The 23,172-nt window shown below is 37.3% G+C and overlaps 6 protein-coding genes across 6 annotated transcripts; 1 reads left to right on the top strand and 5 right to left on the bottom strand.

Moving 5' to 3' along the window:
• Positions 1–1,284: 1,284 nt before the first annotated feature.
• On the bottom strand, positions 1,285–2,220 carry MONOS_16525 (putative Poxvirus D5 protein; the record flags this gene model as incomplete). Its single annotated transcript, XM_067869428.1, has 1 exon — positions 1,285–2,220. One exon carries the CDS (start codon positions 2,218–2,220, stop codon positions 1,285–1,287), a length of 936 nt encoding a protein of 311 aa, XP_067736335.1.
• A 150-nt stretch (positions 2,221–2,370) lies between these two features.
• On the bottom strand, positions 2,371–2,988 carry MONOS_16526 (uncharacterized protein; the record flags this gene model as incomplete). Its single annotated transcript, XM_067869429.1, has 1 exon — positions 2,371–2,988. One exon carries the CDS (start codon positions 2,986–2,988, stop codon positions 2,371–2,373), a length of 618 nt encoding a protein of 205 aa, XP_067736336.1.
• A 92-nt stretch (positions 2,989–3,080) lies between these two features.
• On the bottom strand, positions 3,081–3,458 carry MONOS_16527 (uncharacterized protein; the record flags this gene model as incomplete). The annotated part of the gene is made up of 1 exon (XM_067869430.1): positions 3,081–3,458. The coding sequence occupies one exon, from the start codon at positions 3,456–3,458 to the stop codon at positions 3,081–3,083; it is 378 nt and encodes a 125-aa protein (XP_067736337.1).
• Positions 3,459–4,845: 1,387 nt separating this feature from the next.
• Positions 4,846–13,373, top strand: MONOS_14844 (uncharacterized protein; the record flags this gene model as incomplete). The annotated part of the gene is made up of 2 exons (XM_067867680.1): positions 4,846–5,498; positions 5,649–13,373. The coding sequence occupies exons 1-2, from the start codon at positions 4,941–4,943 to the stop codon at positions 13,371–13,373; spliced, it is 8,283 nt and encodes a 2,760-aa protein (XP_067736338.1). The 5' UTR covers positions 4,846–4,940.
• Positions 13,374–14,465: 1,092 nt separating this feature from the next.
• On the bottom strand, positions 14,466–20,282 carry MONOS_14843 (uncharacterized protein; the record flags this gene model as incomplete). Its single annotated transcript, XM_067867679.1, has 1 exon — positions 14,466–20,282. The coding sequence occupies one exon, from the start codon at positions 20,280–20,282 to the stop codon at positions 14,466–14,468; it is 5,817 nt and encodes a 1,938-aa protein (XP_067736339.1).
• A 68-nt stretch (positions 20,283–20,350) lies between these two features.
• On the bottom strand, positions 20,351–21,664 carry MONOS_14842 (uncharacterized protein; the record flags this gene model as incomplete). Its single annotated transcript, XM_067867678.1, has 1 exon — positions 20,351–21,664. One exon carries the CDS (start codon positions 21,662–21,664, stop codon positions 20,351–20,353), a length of 1,314 nt encoding a protein of 437 aa, XP_067736340.1.
• Positions 21,665–23,172: the final 1,508 nt, after the last annotated feature.

The following is a 23,172-nucleotide window of genomic DNA, read 5'->3' on the forward strand; positions in this document are numbered from 1 at the left end:
TTAGGTTAATCAATATTATCGATTTATGAATATCTACTGGGTGTTATCATCTTGTGTAATAAGTTGGTAGGCAATGGTAATAATATAGAGATCGATGATTATTGCTGATACTCTCAGGGGTTTCTCATGATTAGATATTCGGTGATGTTCTATAAAGAAGGAGTTATTGATAAGTGTAATCGAGATATATCTATAGCTGATATGCAATATCTCCAAGGAGGAAAATTAGCTAAAAGATTAACTGGAAGATTAACGAAAGTTATGTTCAAGTTGGTAAATTAATGGTGAAACTGTGTGAAAATTGGTGTTTTCGTTGATGAAATTGTTGATGAAAAACATGAGTTGAACATGTATCGAACGTTGATGAAATCGTTGACATTATCGTGAGTGAAATCGCAAATAAAAATAATTGATTTTGTTTTTTGTTTTATAGCAAATGGGTCTGAAGAAGATATACGCAACTGTGAAAGAAGCTAAAGCGGCTCAACAAAAACAGATTAAACAGTTTCAGGAAAAGCGTAAGGAAGAAACTAAGTATTACAACGAACATGTATCTGAGAAACAGAATAAGTTGATAAAGATATTGAGGAGAAAGCTTATCGAAGATGATGAGCTGTTAGATGAGTTGATGGAAAAAGTTAATGGTTATTGCCTGCACAGGCTTGATTGGGATAAATGTGTTTATTGATGAAATATAACTGACTGAACACGTTTGTTGTGTCGTAGATTATATCAAACATTAGTCACGATTGCATTATGGTTGATTGCCAACATCTTTATTTTTGATTGGAAAAAGTGTCAACCCGTGTCCAGGACACCGAATTGTGGTAATATCAATGACTCAGCTGAAGGGGAATATTTGATTAAATCTCCGTGCCAAAAGCGTAAACCGGTAAACCGGTAAACCGGTAAACCTGATCTTTTAATTTCAACTGAAAAGAGCTGCCAACATGCCATTTCTGCCAACATAAGCATTTTCCCCCTAATTTGGCATGATTTCGAGGGTTCTTACTCATTTTCGATTGTGTTGTCATTCTGCCACATTGCCACATGGAATAGTTGGTGGAACACATCAGTTGTATTGTTTTTGTTTGAATGATTCCAAAAATACGAATATGTTTAGTTGATTTCCACAGAACAGTCCATGTCATCTTCTCTTCGTTTGAGGAGTTGTTCAGACTCTGGCTTGAGTTTGAAACACCACACTTGATTTCCTTTTCCACCTACTCGTATTCTCTCACATCTGTCTTTGATTGCTGGTTGGAATGAGCGATCGTTCTTGTATTAAGCTGGTTTGAAACATAGTGCACCAGAACATCTCCACACTTCTTTGAGTTTATTGTCATGCTCCTGACAGAACAAATCGATGACAGAGAGTGATGCTGCAATGATATCTTCCTTTGCCTCCGTTGTTGGAATAGCCCTTATGTTGAAATTGGAGAGATCTTTGCTGAGGAAATAGCAGAGAAGTTGTTCATAGAATTCATCGTAGAAAGAGTTTGTGAAATCCTTGAAGAGTGTGAGATTGTTCTTATATTTTGAGTTACAATCACAAACAACATATTTTCTGTCACCAATCTCAATCTTTACAGGGTGAGTGTGATTTGTCACAAATATGAAATTAGCAACGTTCTCAGTTGTTCTTCTTGGCTGATTCTTCTTATTTATTCCGATTGTTGAATCTGCAATTATACTCTTCAATACGTCAAAGTTAGCTGTTCGATCATCTCCAACGTTTTTCAACTCATGAAGTACAATGAACATTTTCCCTTTGAAGATGGAGTTGAACTGTCTCGTTTGTTCTGCAATCTCTGTGACATTTAGACATGAATATCCTGTCAACAGTTTAGCAAGGACATATGTCCAGACATTCTTTCCAATTCCTTGTAAACCTTTGAGAACAAGTGATGTTTCTGCTTTTTGACCAGGATTTTGAACAATTGACGCAATCCAACAGAGGATGTGTTGACAGAGTTCATCGTTGTTGTTGGCGATAACTTCTTGTGTAAAATCAAGGAATGGTTTGATGATTTCGTCATTTTGTTCGTTTGCCGTTTGGTATTTGAACCCATGGAACAGAGAGAATATTTGAGGGTTATCTGAGAAGAACTTCACCCCATCAATCGATAGAACGTGTGAGTATTGTTCGAAAGCTGTCTCAACTGTGAGAGTCTTTTTGTCATCATGCCACAGTTTTATTGTTTTGAACAGTTCGCACATTGCTGATTTTGTCTTGAATGTAATTGAATAACAGGAGGTGTGAATTTCAAACTCTTTCACATTGAATTCCATCCTTGCTTCATCAAATCTTAGAACTTTTGTTAGATCTTCAGTGACTTCAGACAGCGAGGATAATTGCTTTCGACAAGCTTAATCCCTGATTTCAGAGAACGAGCACGATGAGTTGAGATCTATTTCATGAACAGTGATCTCTCGTGCAGGTTCTTCCTTTTGCTCATTCTCTTTTCTGAGGAGTGGAATGATTATATCGTTGAAACATGTTGGATTCCATCCCTTGACAATCTTTTGAAGAACAAATGGATGTGACTTGTGATCCCTGTGCCTGTTTTGTTTCTCTTCATAGTGAGTGATTGCATTTGCTGTCAGAGCAGCTGTTTCTCTGATTTGATTGAAAAGAAAATCAATTGAATTGTTGTTGAAACCATTAATATTGATGAGAGGATTGAGAGCTGCAAATAACGGTAAAAGAGTTAACTCAGAATCAAGTGACAAAGAATCTGTGTCGTTATGTATTTCAACATCTTTGAGTCCATCTACAAGAGCAAGAGCGACAGTTGGAGACATATCAACAATTCCATCTTTTGTGAGAAGATTGTGTGGTTCAGCTGCAATTATCGCTAATGTATTCTCTGTTTTGAGGTTCTTACCGAATATGTCAAGAACACTCTCAAGTGATGAAAGATCTCTGAGCTCTCTGTAATTGTTGAGGGGAATGTATTTGGTGATGATTCTCTCGCCATCTTTCATCTCTCTGTATGAAGTTTCAGCTTGAACAACAAGCCTCTGTTTTCCATCTCCAATTCCTGCAAAAATGTCGATATTGAACTCTGGACTCGTTATCATCTTGGTTTGTGACGAACATTTATGGGGATAACCACACAGCTCACAATAAAAATGAAGACCACCATGAACTGTTTGAACAAGTCCTTCATTTCGGGGGAGTTTCTCGAAAATGGAAATCCTGATGGTTTTCGTTTTTGTTCAGCTTGGAGGGATTTGTTGATATCAACATCAACGACAAAAAGATCCTCACATGTGCTGATATCGACAGCTGTTCCAGTGTGTCGTTGGCCCTGCTTCTTGTCAGAATATTTCTTGCAGTCGAACAAATCAACAAGGTGATCTTTCATTAGTTCTCCAAGCGTTTGCTGTTCTGTTGACATTGAATCAATTAATTGTTGGATAATGTTGTCAGAGTCTGTTTGGGGGTTTGTCATTTTAGAAAAAAAAAAAATAAATATTTTTGAAACAGATTTATTTTTTTTACCTGAATTTACAGGGAAGATGACGTTGAGGTTAATGTCGAAAATGAACGAGGAACAGTTAATTTTCACATTAAATGTATTTTGCCCACTTTGCTCACTTTGCCCGTTTGCACACATAATTTCAAGAATAGGATTGACCCAGTCCACCCGGTCCAAGTGAAAAAAACGGAGATAAAACTCAATATTTCCCAGCCACAACATCCGAATCAACTACTCAGTTGACCTGGTCCAGGCAAATGACCATTAACTTTTTCCATCAACTCATCTAACAGCTCATCATCTTCGATAAGCTTTCTCCTCAATATCTTTATCAACTTATTCTGTTTCTCAGATACATGTTCGTTGTAATACTTAGTTTCTTCCTTACGCTTTTCCTGAAACTGTTTAATCTGTTTTTGTTGAGCCGCTTTAGCTTCTTTCACAGTTGCGTATATCTTCTTCAGACCCATTTGCTATAAAACAAAAAACAAAATCAATTATTTTTATTTGCGATTTCACTCACGATAATGTCAACGATTTCATCAACGTTCGATACATGTTCAACTCATGTTTTTCATCAACAATTTCATCAACGAAAACACCAATTTTCACACAGTTTCACCATTAATTTACCAACTTGAACATAACTTTCGTTAATCTTCCAGTTAATCTTTTAGCTAATTTTCCTCCTTGGAGATATTGCATATCAGCTATAGATATATCTCGATTACACTTATCAATAACTCCTTCTTTATAGAACATCACCGAATATCTAATCATGAGAAACCCCTGAGAGTATCAGCAATAATCATCGATCTCTATATTATTACCATTGCCTACCAACTTATTACACAAGATGATAACACCCAGTAGATATTCATAAATCGATAATATTGATTAACCTAATAGAGATGTATCTATTGCTGATATACCATATCTCTCAAAATGATTTTATTTTTTCCGAAATTTTAATGTTGATTTTCGAAAATGAATTATTTTTGGTGTATTTGTTAAAAATACTTTCAACTGAAAGTTACATATCAGTTTCTCTTTCAATTTTTTTCTTTTTCTGAATATTTTTTTAAAAACAATAAGTTTCCAATTATTTCAAATTGAAAACTTTAAAAACTTCTTTCATTTTTTTGAAAGATTATCGATCAATCATTTACACAATTTATCATTCATATTTGAGAAACAAAAGGGAAAATTTGAATACAACATAAAAATACAAATTGAGAAAAAAATTAAAGAAAGAGAGAAAAATATTTCACGTTTTCTTTCATAAAGAATAACAATATCACAATCATGAATAATTGAGGATTTAGAACAAAAATCACACTTACGCTTCCAAAATAACCATAATAAATTAATATAAAAGCAAAAATACTGATTATCAAGCTCTTTAAACATTTTATGATATAAAATTTTTTAAGCATAAATAGAAAATAATTAACAATGCAGTTATACAATATGTTATCAGCAAATTCGAAGAATTTGCTGGAAACGAATCCTTTTTCTTCTTTGGCTTTGCTGTCTTCTTTATCTTCATCATCTACGCGTTTGGATCCACATCATGATGAAGAATTTATAAAGGATTGTTCATTATTGGTTCAAATCAATTCAACATTTGCGGAGAAGATTTCTACAAACATTGTTAAAGATTGGATGAAACGTATTGTTCGCATAATGAATTATTTTCATACTAATTTACCGGACGAATGCATTAGCAAAGGACTAAAGATGAATTTTGAAAAATATTACCCAAAATCGATCATAAATGCAAAGACAAAGGGATGTGGGAAAGAAAAGGTTGATAAACATGAATGCAACAAAAATTCTGAAGTTTATTTGAATGATTGCTTAATGACACTTCAATTCCTTCATCTTCTGATGCACGAATCATTGCACCCTCTTATTTTTGTAGATTCTTTAAGTAGAGAAGGGTTTTTTCCTCAAAATTTTATTTTAGACATAATTCTGAACGCGAAAAATTTATCATCATTGGTCAGAAACGTATGATTCATTTATGTTTTATTTTTTAAAATACTTTTAACAATGTTTATATGGATTTATAATGGAAATACTCAAATATTTCTATTCGAAAATAACAATTATTATTATTTTGATAATTTGTATGTTCTACATCTATATTATGAAATTTAGTTTTTACTGTTTTCAGATATTCACGTGGATGAAATGAGCATTGAGCCTCAACCTTCCCACCTTTTATCAGACTGCTTGTATTCTCAGGAAAATCAAAAGCAATTACTGAGTCATCTGATTCTTCGAAAAAAATGCAAACTTAAAAAATTGTTACTTGATAAGCCAGCTTCTCTAATCATTGCATCTCCTTCTACAGCGCTTCTTCAATATAAAAATGTTAACATTCGATGCTTACCGACTTCTATCCCACTGCAGCAAATCAATAACAATTCTTTTTATCATCCAGCTTTTCATTTCCTTCCAACTTTGCTCATGAAGCATCACCATCTTTCTCCAACAGAAGATGCACATTCAGCTCAAACATCACTTGCTCAATGCAAAAGGACCTGTAAAATCTTACAAAACGATTGTGATGATTGCGCTGATTCTTCTGCTGAAAAAAATGCAGAAGCAACAAGAAACGAAATTTTGGAAGTTTTATCTTCACTTTCAAGCTATCATGACAAGTTAATGCGATGTTTGACGTCTCAGCATCCATTGATGGTGAAAAAGAAGCGAACACACGACGATTTACATGTTATTACAAGGCAATTAATGAATTCTGCTTCAACTTCTTCCTCCACTTGGATGGATTCTCGTACTTTGGCTTCGGGAAATAAAAACCATCAACAATCAAGTCATTCTTTTGTTTCTTCGCAAATTCAATCAAATGCAGAAGAGCTGCGCACAGAACTTCAAAGCCAAAGAAGCAACAAAATAGATAAAAATACCGAAGATAGAAAGCAAAATGACTCAACAGGTGCACTTGATATCGCAAAGAAAGAAGAAGCGAAAGAAAAAGAAAAAGAAAATAAGAAAAACTTGAAAGAATCTGAAAGCGAACAAGATGATAGAGAGAAGAAGCAAATGGAAAAGAATGACGAAGACAATTCAAAGAAGGCAATTGAAAGCAAGTCAAAAAAAAAGAGAGTGAAAATTCAGACGAACAAAGACGATTTTGATGAAAGTGATGATCTCGAAGAACTTTTTCCGTTTGATAAAACAACAGCGAAAACTAACACCTCAAAAGAAAAAACGGTTTCTTCCTTTTCTTCAGCTACTATTCAAACGGCAGAAAATGCAAAATCGCAAAGTTCGATTCCTTCAACCATTTCTTCAGAAGGCGTGGGTGTGAAAGCAGAATGGGGTATCTTCCAAACAGAAGAGTCAGACGACAGCAGCAGCAGCAGTGACAGTGACAGTGATAGCGACAGCGATAACAATTGCAACAAAGAAAGCGAATGCAACAGACAACAAAAACCCCCCAAAATAGAAGAAGAGTCGTATCAAAAAGGCAAGCAAAGACGATTTGTTAACTCAGTGCCTGCTCCAAAGACAGAAGGAATACATTTTTCTCTTCCTTCAATTCGACCAGTGCAAACTTGGAAAAGCGGTTCTTATGATCTGATTAGAGATGACGAAGATGAAAGCGAAAAGGAAGAAAAAGAAGATAAAGAAGAAACCGAAAAAGATTCAAAAATAAAGAGAATTGAGAAAGAAGATCGAGAACACATTTTCAAATCGAATGAAAATATGCAGATTTTTTCAGAGGTTTCCATTTTGCATTCACCAACTCCTTTGCATGCACTTGAACATTCAACTTCTTCTGCTCCCACTTCTGCTCTTAGTCGATCTCCTTCACCTTCTTCAACACCTTCGCCTTCTCCCTCACCTTCTTTAACACCATCTTCTTCGTTAGCAGCGTCTGAGAAGCAAAAAGCTAAGAAAAAGCCAGTCATATTTCGAGATGACGAGTCAGACGATGGAATTGATGAATTCGAAGCCAGACCGAAAAAGAGGACAAGAAGCGCCGAACAAGAAGGCGAAGAGAAGTGGGAAGGCGTCAAGCGAATGAAAGTCCCGCTGAATGAGGAAGGAAAGGAAAGTGTTGCTGTTGTTGTTGAAAGCAGAAAAGACGATGAGCAGAATGAAGAAGGAGAAGAGGGGGAAGAAGAAGAAGCAAATGAAACTTCCGGTTCAAAACATCTGAAGACAAGCACAAACAAGAGCATCGAAGAAGGTTGTGACAAAAACGATGAAATTAATAATAAGTTGCCTCCATCGCATCCAAAAAGACTGAAGCAACTTTACAATGAGATCAACAAAATAATTAAGGAAAACGGCATCGAAGAAATTGGATGTGCCAATTCGAAAGCATCAGTTTCCTTAGCTTCTGCGAATATTCCTTCGTCTCTTTATTTCTTGTTCACAAAGTTTTGCAGCATTTGCGGGAGGGAATTCCATTCATTAAATGAAAATATGCAAGATTTAAATGGAAAAATGAACACGAATTCAGCAATTGCCTTGAATGATTCAGAAAATCTTGAAACACACGAAATGAATCAAAGATATGGAAGGATTGAAAACGAGAGCAACAAGAGGAAGATGAATTCTGCAGTCAGCAATTCTGTTCTGATTGCTCTTTGGCCCTGTCATCACGTTGTGTGTGCTGATTGCTTGATGCATTGCTTTGTTGATTCTGCTGAAAGGCAAAGAGCACATCACAGATTTGGAGCTTCAGATGGAAATACTTTCTCTTCTTCATCTTCATCTTCATCTTCTTCATTTCATTCTTCTTCATCTTCTTCTTCTGTTGTTGCTGCTATTGCTACTGCAGCTGCTGCCTCTTCTTCTTCTTTTTCTTCTTCTTCACCATCGCATTCACATTCACATTCAAACTCAGATTCTCTTTCATCATTTTCAGCTTCTCTTTCTCAATTGCATTCCTCTTCTCGTTCGCTAAAGTTGAAATCATATTCAATCTTCTCTTTTGTTGCGGAGCTGGCTTGTTCTCCTTCTTCTGCTGTATTTCTGTTGCCTTCTTATTCCCTCTTTTGCCCCATCTGCGGAGCGAGGTGCAACAAAAGACGTTCAATTCCTCTGCCTCTTCTTCACTCAGCCACTGTTTTGCTGCTAGCTGCATCTGGATATCCTTCCTTGGATACATTTTCTTCTGCAAAAAATGATCAGGAAAAGAAGGAAACAACCGCTCACACATTATTTTCACCTTCACTCTCTCGTTCATCGCACTTCAACAGCACACCCACTTCATCCATTTCATCAACATCTTCTTCTTCTCTCTCTTCTTCGCTTCCTTCTTATCTTTCTCCTTCTCCTTCTCCTTCTCCTTCTGTTACTAGCTTTTGTTTATATCGTGATCGAAGCTTTCTTCATTCAGTACATTTTACGTATGACAGAGCAAATGCATCAACTTTGCTGAAGCATCTGGAAAGAATGAAAATAGAAAGAAGAAGGAAGATTCTGGACATGATAATAAATGCAAGAGCACTTCAGAGAGATGACTCAACAGCTGGCGATATCACATCATCGAATGCCCAACTGACTCAAACAACTGCCATTTCACAATCATCTTCTTCTCCAAATGAAACTGAAGGTACCAATTCGTCTTCCCCAACACAACCTCAATCTCCAAAAAAAGAGACAGATGTCAAAAAAGAGGATGAACAAATCTTTGCCATTTCATCTGAACTTCCATCTTTTTCATTCAGACCACCTCGACTGAAGGCTAATGCAAATATCCAATTCAACATATCATTCTCTTTTCTTTCCTCTCAACTTCGGTTCATACTCGACATTCTCCGAAATCTTCCACCAAAAGAAAAAGCGATTGTTGTTTCCAGTTTCATCTCTCCGCTCGTTTTGATCCGCAACATCTTTTCATCGAACTCTTCATTCGCATCAACATCCACCTTCGCTCTTTGGAAGAAGGCGAATGGGCAGGGCAGAATGAAAGAGGTGTCGTATTTCTCTTCTGTTCCACCGCCGTCTGTGCTGCTGATGCCTCTTCAGTGCTTCAGTGCTGATTACAATCTGTCCTGTGCGAACACTCTGATTGTGGCAGACGCCCTGCTGAGCAGCAAAGACGTGGAGCAGATCGCAAAGCGGATGGGCAATGCAAAAGGGATGGGAAAAGAAGGAAGAGAAGGAAAAGTGGTGAGAATTATAAGAGTTGTCGGGGAAGGGATGATTGATGAAGAGTGGACGAAAGAAAAAGAAAGAAGGATTGCGAAGGATAGACTCAACAAAGCGATGGAAGAAGAAATGGAAAAAAAGAAAATAAAGGAATTCAGAGAAAAAACAAAAGAAGACATCAAATTCAGAGACATTTGTTCGACTGAAACTTCACTCGATGGAAGCAATTTGAATGAGAGCAGAAATCAGTCACCTGTCCAGAAATGTTATTCATCTTTTCCATTCAACAAAACAAAATCTCAAACAAACACCGCATTTAATCCAAATGAAAATGCAGCTTCTTTCTCTTCTCTTCCCTTTTGTTATCCGATGAATCCTTTTGCTGTCCATAGCAATGACGAGATAAGTGCAATCAGCCATTCTGTTGCCATTCCATCTCTTCCTTGGTTCAATGAATGTTCCAATTGCAATGGTGAAAAGGAATTTTCTTCGGCAACAGTCGAAGACGAACTTGCTGCAACAAATGAAAAATTGCTTGAGAATAGCAAACGAACAAGCATGCCAACCTTTGCTGATATTCTGAAGGAATCTCAAAAGCAACAAACCGCACCAGATGAGCTGACTTATTCATCAGCGCACAAGTTACTCAATTCTCCATCGATCAGCTTGTTATCTCCTGATTCATTGAATAAGCACATCCACAAAAATGTACAGAGCTTATCTCAATTTGCTCCATCGAAAAATTATCAATCTTCTGATTCCATTTTTAATAAACCAGTTCCGTCATCTCGAATATCTTGGATTTCAGTTGGCTTATCTTCAGCCAAACATCCTCCGAGAACAACCAATTATTCTAAAAGCCGTATGGCTTCGATGATGCGGCCACATCCGTTGAATTCTTTTTTAAGCCAGAAAGAATCCAATGGAAAGCAATCATCTTCATCGAAGACAACATTAATTGCTTCATCTTCGACAACTTCTGTTCCAGCTTCTTCTTCAAATCACTTGACTAATTCTTCTTTGGCAAATAGCTCGACTCATCGCAGTGATTCTATTCGTCTGCGACTTCCTCGTGTCAACCCCTCAGCTTCTCCTATTGCAACTAATCCAGCCAAAAATACAACACAAACCACTTTGAACTCTGCTGCACCTCATACATCTGTTTCTGCTTCTTCTCGTCAGCAGACTTCTCCATCTGCAGCTCCATCGTCTCAGTCAACTGCAGCATCTGTTGCTTCTGTGCCATCTGCTCCACCTCAACAGAACACCATCAGAGAACAGACAAAGCAGCACGATGCTCAAAAATCGAAAGAGCAAGCAAAAGAGCAATTACCACAGCCATCACAAAGGAGCAACGAATTTTCAAATGAAACTCAAGCTGCTCACAAAGAAAATTGCATTGCCACAAGCTCAATTGAATCTCATGGAGTAAACAAGACTGATGGGAATAGCAATAAAAGTGAAGGAGCAAAAGAGAAAGGAAAAGAAGAAAATGAAAAGAACAAGACAGAAAAGAGAGAAATTAAAAGGAGGCGCTTTGACAAGCGCCCAGAAGATATTGAGGCGCAAGAAAGAAAAGAAGAAGCAGCAACGAAACAGAGTTCAGTGCAAGATGAAGCAAAGGACAATAAAGAAAAGAACATAAATGAAGAAATTAGGAAAAATGAAGAAGAAGAGAAAATGAAAGAAGAACTTGAAAAGTTGAAAGCAAATGAAGAAATTCGGAAAAAAGAAGTGGAATTGCGAAAGAAATTGGAAATGAAGAAAAAGAGAAAAGCAGAAGAAGAACTGAAGAAGAAAGAGGAGGAAAGAAAAATGATGGAACAGAAGAAAAAGGAAGAAGAAGAGGCAAAGAAAAAAGCAGAAGAAGCAAAGAAAAAGGAGGAAGAAGAAAAAAGAGCTGAAATCGAAAAAGAAAGAAAGCGATTGAATGAGCTTGTTTCAAAGCAGAAAGAAGTTGTCGAGAAAAAAGAAGAAATACTTCAAATGCTGAAGTCACTTGAAGAAATAGAGCAAATGTATTCAACTATGATAGAGAATTTGAAGGAGAAAATATCTCATTATGATGCAGATAAGAGAGAAGAAGAGAAAGACAATGAGAAAGAGAATGAGAAAAAGATTGAGAAAGAGAAAGAGAAAGAAAAGGAGAAAGAGAATAAGAAGGAAAAGGAAAAGGAAAAAGAAAAGGAGAAGGAGAAGGAGAAGGAGAAAGGGAAGGAGAAAAAGAAAGAAAAAGAAAAAGAAAGTAAATCTCTGGGGCATAGCGATGTAAATGATAACACATCAAAAGTTTCTTCAGTCGAAGATCAAGAGAAAAGCAAGGCCGATTCACATTCTCCGAAGAAGGATACAATTGTTTTGAATAATCTGGATGCAAATTTTGAAGAGAGAGAAAGACAATCACATGGAAAAGAGCAGACAGAAATTATTCGCCATGCAAAACCGATTGTTTTTGAAGGGGCAGACAATGAAAAGGAACAACAAAATTTGCCTTCGCTTTCGTCGTCTCTTGATGCATTCACATTTTCCTCATCTCTTCCAACTCAGCAAACGATGCAACAGACGAATTCGATCCTGTCCACTTTCCTTTCTAATTTTCACAAAGAACAGTCTGCCCATCGAAAGGATGGTTTCACTCAAAATTCTTCTTCCTTGCAACAACAACAGTTTCCAAATCAAGTCACACAGAATCAGACACAGCCTTTCAATTCAGTCTCAACAAATACTTCCTCATTGAGCCAGAGCAACATCAGCAGCTCATCAACTTCACTGGGAATGGAAATGCAAAAAACAGCTGGAGGTGCAGATGCTCAAATGCAAACTTCTCCTGCTCGCAATGTGTTGATGAGTGACAGATCAAATAGCATTTCTCATAGTCCAACAGCACTTTCTTCACAATCATCTTCTCCTTCTTCTTATCATGGAACTTCTCGATTTTCACCACAAAGTGCAGCATCATCCTCTCAATCTTTGATCGTTGCCAATGCCAAAAATTATGTCGAAAATAAGAATTTTCGAAAGCAAAAATACAACAGATATCATCAGCAGACATCGCCCTCTCCTATTTCTTTACAATCAATATTTAGTGATCACTTCGATCAGCAAAATGACAGACAATCAACTCCATCGAAGAATTCATACAGTCAAGCCACACAACCTCGAATATTCAGGCCTTCCTCTTCATACCAATCTCAGTCTGGATATCACCACATGAGCAGCAAACCTGACATGCCAAAGAATTCCAATTTGTCCGCACAATCCAAAAGAAGCAGCAGCTCCTTCCACAACCCTTCTCTGCCATCTGTTGTGGCAAAATCAGTTTCATCTCCGGATGCCAACAAATCATCGCTCATTTTTGTTAAGCAGCCAACACGGTTATCAACCTCGCCAAATGATGTATTCCTTTCTCTTAATATAGCCAATTCATCCAATCAGCCTCGGCCTCAGCCTCAGTCCCAGTCCCAGACCAAGTCTCAAGGTTTAACTCAGCCGCCTGTCGATAGAACTCAACAAATAACTGAATCTGCGTCATCTTCTTCTCCAATTAGCATTCCAGCAGTTTCTCCTTTGACCGAGTCCAGCCATCAATCTTCTCCTCCAAAGATGCTGCTGGCATCATCTCAGCCATCGACTTCATCCGAATTTCCTTCTGTTCATTCAACAACACAGCTCATTAACGAAGCAGTTCGTCAAATAAGATCACAACCTTCTGCTCCCTCTTATACAGCTTCTTTACCGTTTGCGACTTCATAGAATGAAACTAAGCAAAATATATGTTTTCTTTTTCTTTTCATTTTTGTTTTATTCAATCTTTTTTCACTCACATTTCCTCTTGAGATTTTTATATTCTTGTAGCATTTAGCACACAAGAATATTTAAGAAATAAATTATTCTTCGTGCTTTGTGAATAACTATGAATATATGCATTTCTAATATGCTAATATTTTTTTTTCATTTTTTGAGTGATTTACTTATATTAATACGACAATTTGGAATGAAGATAAATTTTGAAAAAAACAAAACTCTCCCATCATAAATTCGTTTTCATTTGATCAATATTTTCTGATAAAATTCACAATAAATTGGCTTGCAACGGAATTTACGACATGAAAAAAAAAGCATACAAGTTAAACATTTTTAAGATGTTTATGAATTGCATCCTCAAAAAAAGAGATTTAATTGTTCTTAAGTGAGTTCGCATCATTTGCATTCCAATGAAGATTTTGGTGGAAATAAAAGGAGTCAATGTTATTGGTGGAATAAACTTCTTACAAATAATTCTATATAACTTTTTACCAACAGATTTCTTGGATTTCAAAATTATACAAAAATGCAACAACAAGTTATAATAATCTTCAGATGGCATTTATTTTCAAGCAATTGTTCATTTAAAACAGCAGAGCTACTATCACGTTCATAGCAAATCATATGAAAATGATGGAGCATACTGACAACTCAAACATTCAATAAACTATCACGCGAAAAGAATAATTAAATAAAGAATATGGTTTTCTTTCCATATTCAAATTGCTCGAAGTACCTATTGAACTTGATTTATTGAACGCATTTCTTTAAGAAGAAAACAATTTTTCAACAATAACGAAAAGCTACTATATGAAGGGAAAATCAAAGAATATCAATTTTTTCCTGAAACTGATCAAGTGCTGACTAATATCCGCTGCTTCAATGAGGCAAATACCTTAATATCTGTGCAGCCGAGCATCCGTTTGAGAATTCAAACGATTCGATAGAAAGACAAAGACAGGAATATTGGTATCGCAATCCTTCTTCACAAATGCAACGGGATATAGAAGATCGAAAAAACAAAATGATTTTAATACATTTTCACAATAAACTCAAATTTTCCTGCTCACTTCTGCTTTCTGAATCTCTAGCGCGTTCGCTTTCTCCACAGCATCCACTGTAGCATTTGACAGCATCTGTCATTGTTAGCACAGCTGCACCTGGAGGGAAGCGCTGGATGAACTCGCGCTTCAACAAAGCCAAAGTCTTCCTCTGAGAGGCACATCCAGACAAGCAGCACTTGGCAACATTTTGCAATGAGGAAGTGCTTATTCTTTCAAAATTCGGTCTTTCTCCATTCACTATCTTCTGTCCTGCCACGTCGGCCTCATACTCTCCAAACGGGATCTCCAAGGTCAAGCATTCCCATAGCATCATCCCAATCGAAAAGGCAACTGATTCCTTTGTTGCCCCCATCTTCTTATTCATCAGCAGTTCTGGTGCCTTCCACCTCAAACACTCTTTTCTTATATCGTCGTCGTCTTCAAACGCGGATGAAGGAAGGGAATCATCATCATCATCACCACTGACAGATGTCACAACCGTTGATGATGAGATCGACGATGAATCCGAATCATCTGACAATAAGTCAGAGTGTATCACAATGCAGATGACCATGTGCTCAGAGAACAGTACAATATGTGGAATGAGATTCGCAAGAGATGAGAGAGGATTTTCCATCTCGTCAAATGAATGAAGTGCAAGATTAGCAACCCAGAACAGGATCTGTGCAGCTGTCACCTCCCTCTCCTGAAGAGTGCCTATCGCCATCTCCTTCTTCTCGTTCCTCCCATGAAGCAGCATGAACAGCGAATCCCTCAGATCAACAATCAACTTCTCGTGTGGCGATGAACAGGCCATTGCATCCACCAGATTCGACATCGATGAGGTGGTAGGACACATATCCTCCCCTCGTACAAATGTTGAGTCTGAATCAGTTGTGAATGTGGATGAAATGGAGGGTGACGGTGTTCGCTTTCTTGTCTCTTCTTCCTCACCATTCTCATCAACCTTTTCCAACATCCATTCTGGGATCTTGTCTGAGTCTCTTCCAAGGATGTATTCTGTTGAGCCACTCTCACTCAACAAATGCTCTGATGACTCTGAGTGTTCCAAGCTTTTCTCATATATTCTCTTCTTCATCCTCTCATCATTCTTCTTCTCTGCCTCCCTCTCTGCTCTCCTCCATTGCTCTTCAGGTGACATCTCCATCGTCACCATCTCAATCAGCTTTGGATCTTTTCTGATATTATCATTCACAATCTCTCTCAGATCTTCGGCTTCATTCTTCACCTTTCTCCAACGAACAGTAGAAATCACAGCAATCATCAAAACCACAAAAAGAACAATTGCCATAACAATTACAACCAGAATCCACCACGACTTCTTCTCATTTCCACCTTCAACGATCCTTTCATCTCTTTTTGCCTTTGTTTCACTTCTATTCTTCAGAATGAATGACTGGGTTGATGAGGGAGAATCGGCATTCCCAAACAGAAGACACACCCTCACCTCTTCTGATTCTTCTTCTGCTTCTGCCTCGGGCTCAATCTCTGAGGATGAAACGGCACACCAGGCCTCGTGCTCATCCACAAACCCATCCTCCCCAAACTCATGCCTCTCAATGTGCTGCTCAGAGCGGAGTGAGCGCACCAGCTGGCAGGAGAGGTTGCAGGGGAGCAAGAGCTCACCCACAAACCTGAGCTTGGCCTGTGTGCCTTCCACTTCCATCTGCACCCCTCGCAGCTCAGGGACAAACAAAGCAGATGGCCGATCTGAGGCCAAACCCTTCAGAGTGCACCTCTCGTTCAGAATCCACAGCGATGAATTGTCTTTCCACCCGTCGCCTCCCTTCAGACTCACCACATCCACCACAGCAGAGCCTGTGCAGACAACATTTCTTCGAGCTGATGGATATTGCGAAAGGGAAGGCGTGTTGTTCACAAACATCCCCATGGTGATATCAACATTTCCGCGATCAATTGATATGCCCCCTTCTGCAGAGTTTGTGATGATTGTGTCCTTCAAATGGCTAGTGCTGTTGAAAAGATAAATCAACGATCCATTCCAATGGCATGCATCTTCAATTGCTGAATTATCGATGATATTGGTATCATTTTGATATCCTTCAAAAAACGAAGATTCAATGGAAACATTATTGGACATATCAATAATCTGTGCATTTGTGGAAGATGATGTCTGATTAGCAAATGAGCAGTTTGAGATTCGACAGAGAGTTGGAATGGAAGAAGATGATGACAACAAGCATGCACCTGGTGTCATTCGTTTGATCCCATAGACATTCGAGTGAATTATCATAATAGAACTTTCAAGATTCTCCTCGTTCATTTTTGAAATGCTTCGCTCTTTTATTGAAATTAGAGAACTGTTTTTAACAGTGATATCTGAAGTGTTTATTTCTTTAATGATGAGATTTGAGCCTTCACAAGCATCGATCAGTGAGCTTCCTAATGTCAATTCGCCAAACTCAACGGCTTGCAGCTGAGCAAAACAAGAACTCCTCAGCTCAAACAACGGCCTTGAAGTGATCATGTGTTTCACGCTTGTTCTGCTCATGTCAAATGATCCTGAAGCAATTGAAAACAATGATTGATTGATGCAAATGCTCTGATCAGTACTGGAGAATAAACAGGATGCAACAACCAATGATCCATTCATTTGAATGAATATGCTTTTGCACGTTGAAGCAAATCCATGTTGAAATAAAAATGAAACACATTCAAATTTCACGGTCTCAGCACTTTCCAAAATACACTTTGATCTTTGCGGTTCTGAAATCTCCGTTCTCAGATGCACAACAGCATGCGTTGCTGGATTCAGACTCTTAGCTGTCACACTGTTTGCAGTGCAAATTTGTGATATGTCACATTCTCGATCTATCAGAAGCTGACTGTATGCTGAAGATATTATATGAGACAATCCATAACTCAAGGATTTGCATGGTGTTGTTGAGTTCCCACATGGCTTCGCATCATTCCCCTCATCATTCACTCCATACACAAAAATCAGCTCGCTGCGATACACAACAATAAGAGGAATAAGATCCACATCTTCAATTGGAAGTGTTTCATCCACACCCCAGATCGCATTAAACCTGTCATACGGTGGCTCACGAAAGTCTAAATCAAATTGTTCTTCGCTGATTTGTTTGGAAATTGAAAAGCACTTCACAAACACGTCTCTTCCTATCCTCGCCTTGTTGTTTGAGAACGTTATGTTTTTGAAATGGAATGGAATCGTCTTGTTTTCCTGAGAAAGACAATTCAAAAACACTCCACCTCCTTTTCCTGCAATGGCAGAGCATGAAGAAATCTTTGTATCGTTTATCTCAAATCTTCCTCCCTCCTCTATCTTCACATGCAACGCTCCTCCGCAATCACTCGTATCAGCTGCGCACACAGTAAATGATGAATTTGATAGCATAGCATTTGCATCATTGACCATAGTTGTTATCAAAATACAGGCGCTGTTGACACTTTGAGTTACACTTCCAAATAAACAATGTTCAATCGTCAATATCCTACCAGCTGAATCCGAAGACTGACAAAATTCAATAAAAGGCTTTGATATTTGAAGTATTTCAAATGAGCATGAATAAAGATTTAATTCTCCATTTTTGACTGACAAAAGAATGAAAGACAATATTCCCTCGCTTTGGAGATTGAATGAACATTCAGAAATGCTCAAGCACGATTCACCGTCCAATGTTTCCATAAGAGCTTTCTGCAAATTGGTGAAAATTGGCGGCAACGAAAAGTTGATTGATGAAAATGATACAAGGCTTGCAGATATTGCAACTCCAACAGAATTAGCCAATGTCTCATTCACAACCAATCTTGATGATGAGTTTTCTTGCTCTGATTTAACAGTGACATTGTCTATCAGCACTTCTTCAAGAAGAAAGCTTCCCCCAGATATAAGAATATTTTTTGTTCCCTCACCCTGTATTCTGTTCAATCCAAAGTTCAACGAATTACATGGAAAGTTTGGCTTTCCACAGGCGATACTGTTTATTCCTCTTGCCCCATCGACGTGAATAGTTTCATTGAAATATCCTGAAATGAAAATAAAAAGATCTTCAGCATTGGCAAAATGAGTCCTATCAAAACCCATCAGTAAATTTGCTCGTTTGGAATGTTCAATATCCATGGCAAAGCTGAATGAGGTTGAATTGACCAATTCTGTGAGATCGCTGCAAACAATGAACATGTCTTTACCAATCGCTGCCATGTTATTGGTAAAATGCAAATCCTCAAATTTAATCATATTCGCATTGTCCACACAGTTCAGAAAAAGGAACCCACCTCTTCCCGATGCATCACTTTCACATTCGCATCTGCTTGTTTCTGTTTTGTTTACTGTGAGTGCACCTTTCTCTTGAATGGATATTCCCACAGCTCCTCCATCATTGCTGTCTTTTGATGAAATAGTCATTAATGAGCTCTGATCAATTAAAACTGGAGCATTGATTATTGATGATAAAATGCAAGCCATATTTGAACTGGAAGAGGTTATTCCTTCAAAGGAACAGGAACTCAATGTTAGTGATTGAACTTCCTCATTTCTGCTTGTGTGTTTGTCGCTTGGCTCTTCAGAAACAATTGAGACTAATGGGCAACTTGTGAGTTCCACAGAGGAAATAGTGAGCATTCCAAGAACGACAAGTGCTTTGCTTGAAACAACCACAGGGCTTGAATCAAAAGCCATCTGAGATACTGTGCATCGTTCGACTCGAAGAGTTCCTCCAAGAACAAGAAGAAGAGAAAATGTGATGGAATCCTTGGTTTTGTTTTCAAATGAGCACTTCTTCAAAACAAGGTTCGAGTTTTCCTTGTCTGAGGAAGAAATTAGAGAAGATATCGAGATTATAAAACTTGATGGAATGTTGAAGCAGATTCTGTCAAACTCCAAATTATTCTCATTCAACAGCATCACATCTGAACTTCCTGTCTCCACAATGGACTGAAATTCCAATTTCGCTGTTTCTTCGCCCTGTTTCGAGCGTATCATCAAACAAGACAAAATGAACTGGTCTTGGATGATAGTCGATCCATCAATCCTCAATTCCTTTTTTTCGTTTGTGGCATCAATTGCCAAGTTTTTGTATCCTCTCCAGAACGAATTGCAGGGAAATACATCATCTCCGCATCCCGGATAATCCTTTCCAGACTGACTTATTTCGATTTCTAACGATTGCCTGTGCAAGAAAAAATAGGACAGATTCACTGGAGCATCTAGAAATACTGTGCTGTCAATCCCAAAGAAATCCAAATTGTCGCCATCATCGTTTTTAATATTCACAATCTGACTTGTTGTCACTGATGCATTCAAGTCAACACATTGAACAAACATATCTTTTCCCCATTTTGCATCATTTCCTGACACATTCACAGAATCTAATTGATAATTACTTGTTGAATTTTCGCACAGAACCAAATAGATTCCCCCGCCCTTTTCATTTGTTGTTCCCACCTTGCATTGCTTCAACGACACGTTTTTTACGATATATTCTGCATCATCCACCAATATCACTTCCATAGCACCCCCATTCCCGGACTGCCGAGTCATTGTTGAGATGCACGTATCATTCACAACAAGATTTCCACATTGCTTTGTGATGAATGCATTCAAAGACTGGCAGCCCTCAATATGGCACAAGTCAAGTGTCACTTTGCCATTCTCTGAACTTATAAGAGGCTTTGAAAAGGACTGTTCTGCAGATGAAGTTTCGCAAGTTATTTGACAAGAAGAAAGAACAAGAAGCCCAGAACTTTCGCTCATCAGAAACAGCGATGAACTTCTGCAGTGTTCATTCGAACCATCGTGAATAAACTTCATTTCCGATGCTTGAAGTTTTCCAGAACTTATTCTGAAAAGTGCTTCTTCTCCACTTTTCATCTCTGACTTTATGCTGTCATCGATGTTCCAGATCCGCTTCCAATAACATTTGAAGACCCAATATCAATTTGGCCTGAAGGAAACAGTCCTTCTTTTATCTCAAAACTCATCGATTCTATCTTGGCTCTTTCTATTCCTTTTTTCATTGTCAGACAATTGAATTCGTCAAAGTCACTTCTCCCACAATTATCCCAATCGTAGCCATTTGTTGTAATCATAATCTTATTCTGGCTGTTTGGCGGATCGATCACATAATGTGAGGTCTCCTCTGCAGTTGCCCAGGCAAATATCGTTCTGGGTTGATTGCTTGTGGAAAACAACCTTGATGCAACAAGATTCAATTTTCCAGTCCATGTTTCATGTGCATAAATATCATTTCCTTCATTTGCTGTATTGTTTATGAAAATGCAATCAGATAGTGTTGCAGTGATACCGTAAACTTGACTGTGATCAAATCTGATTGCCCCTGCATAAGTTTTGGCTCTATTTGAATTGAATAAGCAAGAAACAACTGAAAAATCATGCTCTATAACGTAACAATTAAGTGCACCTGCAAAACCTCCATTTGCTTCATTCAATAAAAAATTGCATTCTGTGAGAAGACAAGATAATTGCTTGTAAATCTCAACTGCACCAACTCCTTCTCCTGCAAAACATTGCACAAAATTGGAAAAAGAAACTTCGAGTTCTCCTGTTCCCCTAATATCAAACGCACCAGATGCTGTTTTTGCTGAACAATTTTGAAAAACTGTATTCTCACACATCAACTTTCCTGATCCTTCATTTCGAACTGCAGCTGCTCTGGAACCAGACTTGGTGAGAGAACAGTTTTCAAACAAACATCTTGCAGTTGTGAGAGATGCATCCCCAGTCAGACAAATTGCTCCTCCATAAAGTATTTCTGAACTTTTGAACGAAAAAGTTGTATCATTGATCTCCTTAAATCCTGTGCTGAAATTCGTTCTGGTTGTTACTGCCTCACAGCTCAAAAATGACGAATTGCAGCAGATGAATGCACTTGTTGCTCCATCAACGATGCACCCCAGATATGGATTCTGAACAGAAACGCAATTCACTGAATCCATTACACATCTCTTATCTGGATTCATATAAGAAAAAGGCAGGCAAGTTTTCACGTTGACTTTTTTCTGTGAAACATTAAAAAAGGAGCATTCGCTGATTGTGATGGAAGTCAAGGGTGACAGTTGAACAAACGGTGTTGGTCCTTGAACAAAGGATAAGAATTCTGAATCACGCACCTCTGCATTAATATCATCAATCCAGTTTAAATTTTTCATAGGTACTTCAACAAGGCTTGACATTGTCTTCACATTCTTTGAAAAGTGAAGCGAAATATTCCAAAACGAAAGCGAACCACAACCTCCAAAGAACAAACCATCCTTTTCGCTTCCTGCAAACTTTAGCAAGCATGAACATATTTGAAGCGAAGAGTTGAACTTTGAAGAAACCAAATAGCAGCCCTCTTTCTGCAGAAGCACAAGTTGTCGAATGCAAATTGATGTGTTTGAAGTTATTAATTCGGCTTTGAGAAGACTCTTCAAATCGTTTTTTGACTCTGTATTTTCAGATATTGCAAATTGCGCGTCTTGAAAAGATGGATTCATATTTGATGTTGGAATTCGAAATGAACAATCGGGATGCATCTCTCTGATATGACTATGCAAAAAGTTCTCCTCTGTACAAGAAAATTGATGAATTGCAATTATGAACAATTGAACCGTGGAAATCAAAAATGTTGATGCACTGAGCATTTGCATCAGCAGAAAAAGAAAACTGAAATTCTTCTTCTGAACCCTTAATAAAAAAACAAGAAGTGAACATTTTTAGCCCATAACTTTGGATTCGTTAATGGAAAAACATGATTCTTGCTTTCTCCAATCAGGATATACAGCAGACATGTCATTCTGAATGTTGAGAAAATCATTGAATCTTCAGAAAAATCAATCAATATTCATAAATGGAGAACAAGAATAATTCAAACTTATCAAAAAATAGCAAGAAAAATCAAATTGCAAAAATGTGTCAAACAAATTGTGCTATTGCTATGTTATTATAATCCAATGGAAATGAATGAATGAAGAAAATGTGTGAAGAATCTGTTTTATCTGAACTCTTTTTATTTTTTGAACAAAATTATTTAACTTCAAACTTCAATTATAGTACTTCTATATAGTTAATAAAATAATTCATAAGCTTGAAAATTTTTGGAGATCAAATACTTTTCATCATTTCAAAAAGTTTTATAAATTTGAAAGTTTGAAGTGTGGTTAATATTTTCAAAACAAAACATTGAAAAATATAGGTGATTCTTTTTGATTTCATATTTTTTCTATCAAATTTTTCGAATTAACAGTTTATCTCTAACACTTTGAAATTAATCTAATGTGTTTATTAAAACCATAAATGAACTTTCTCTGTCTTTCTTTAACTACATGCTTTTGAAAGACAATAATGTGAAAACATGTGACATATTTTTGTAATTCAATTGCAAATAACTGTGAATGAGAAATGCACACATTCACCGAAAAAAGGTATGATTTCAAAAAGAATCACCCATATGGCATCATTCTCTCCTTTGTATTCTCTCTCTCTCTCTCTCTCTCTCTCTCTCTTTTTTTTTTTTTTTTTTTTTTTTTTTTTTTTTTTTTTTTTTTTTTTTTTTTGGTTTATTTTGTAAATATGTTTGAGACAAATTAATTTTTTGCTGAGTATCGGAAAGCGATAAAAATTTTATATTTTTGCATTTTCAATAAAAAGGATGAAAAATTGATCCCCGATTTTTGTTATTTGTGAATTAGCATGAATTTTT

This window comes from Monocercomonoides exilis (assembly GCF_001643675.1).
Source record: "Monocercomonoides exilis strain PA203 chromosome Unknown scaffold1-2713096, whole genome shotgun sequence".
Classification (NCBI taxonomy): domain Eukaryota; phylum Preaxostyla; order Oxymonadida; family Polymastigidae; genus Monocercomonoides; species Monocercomonoides exilis.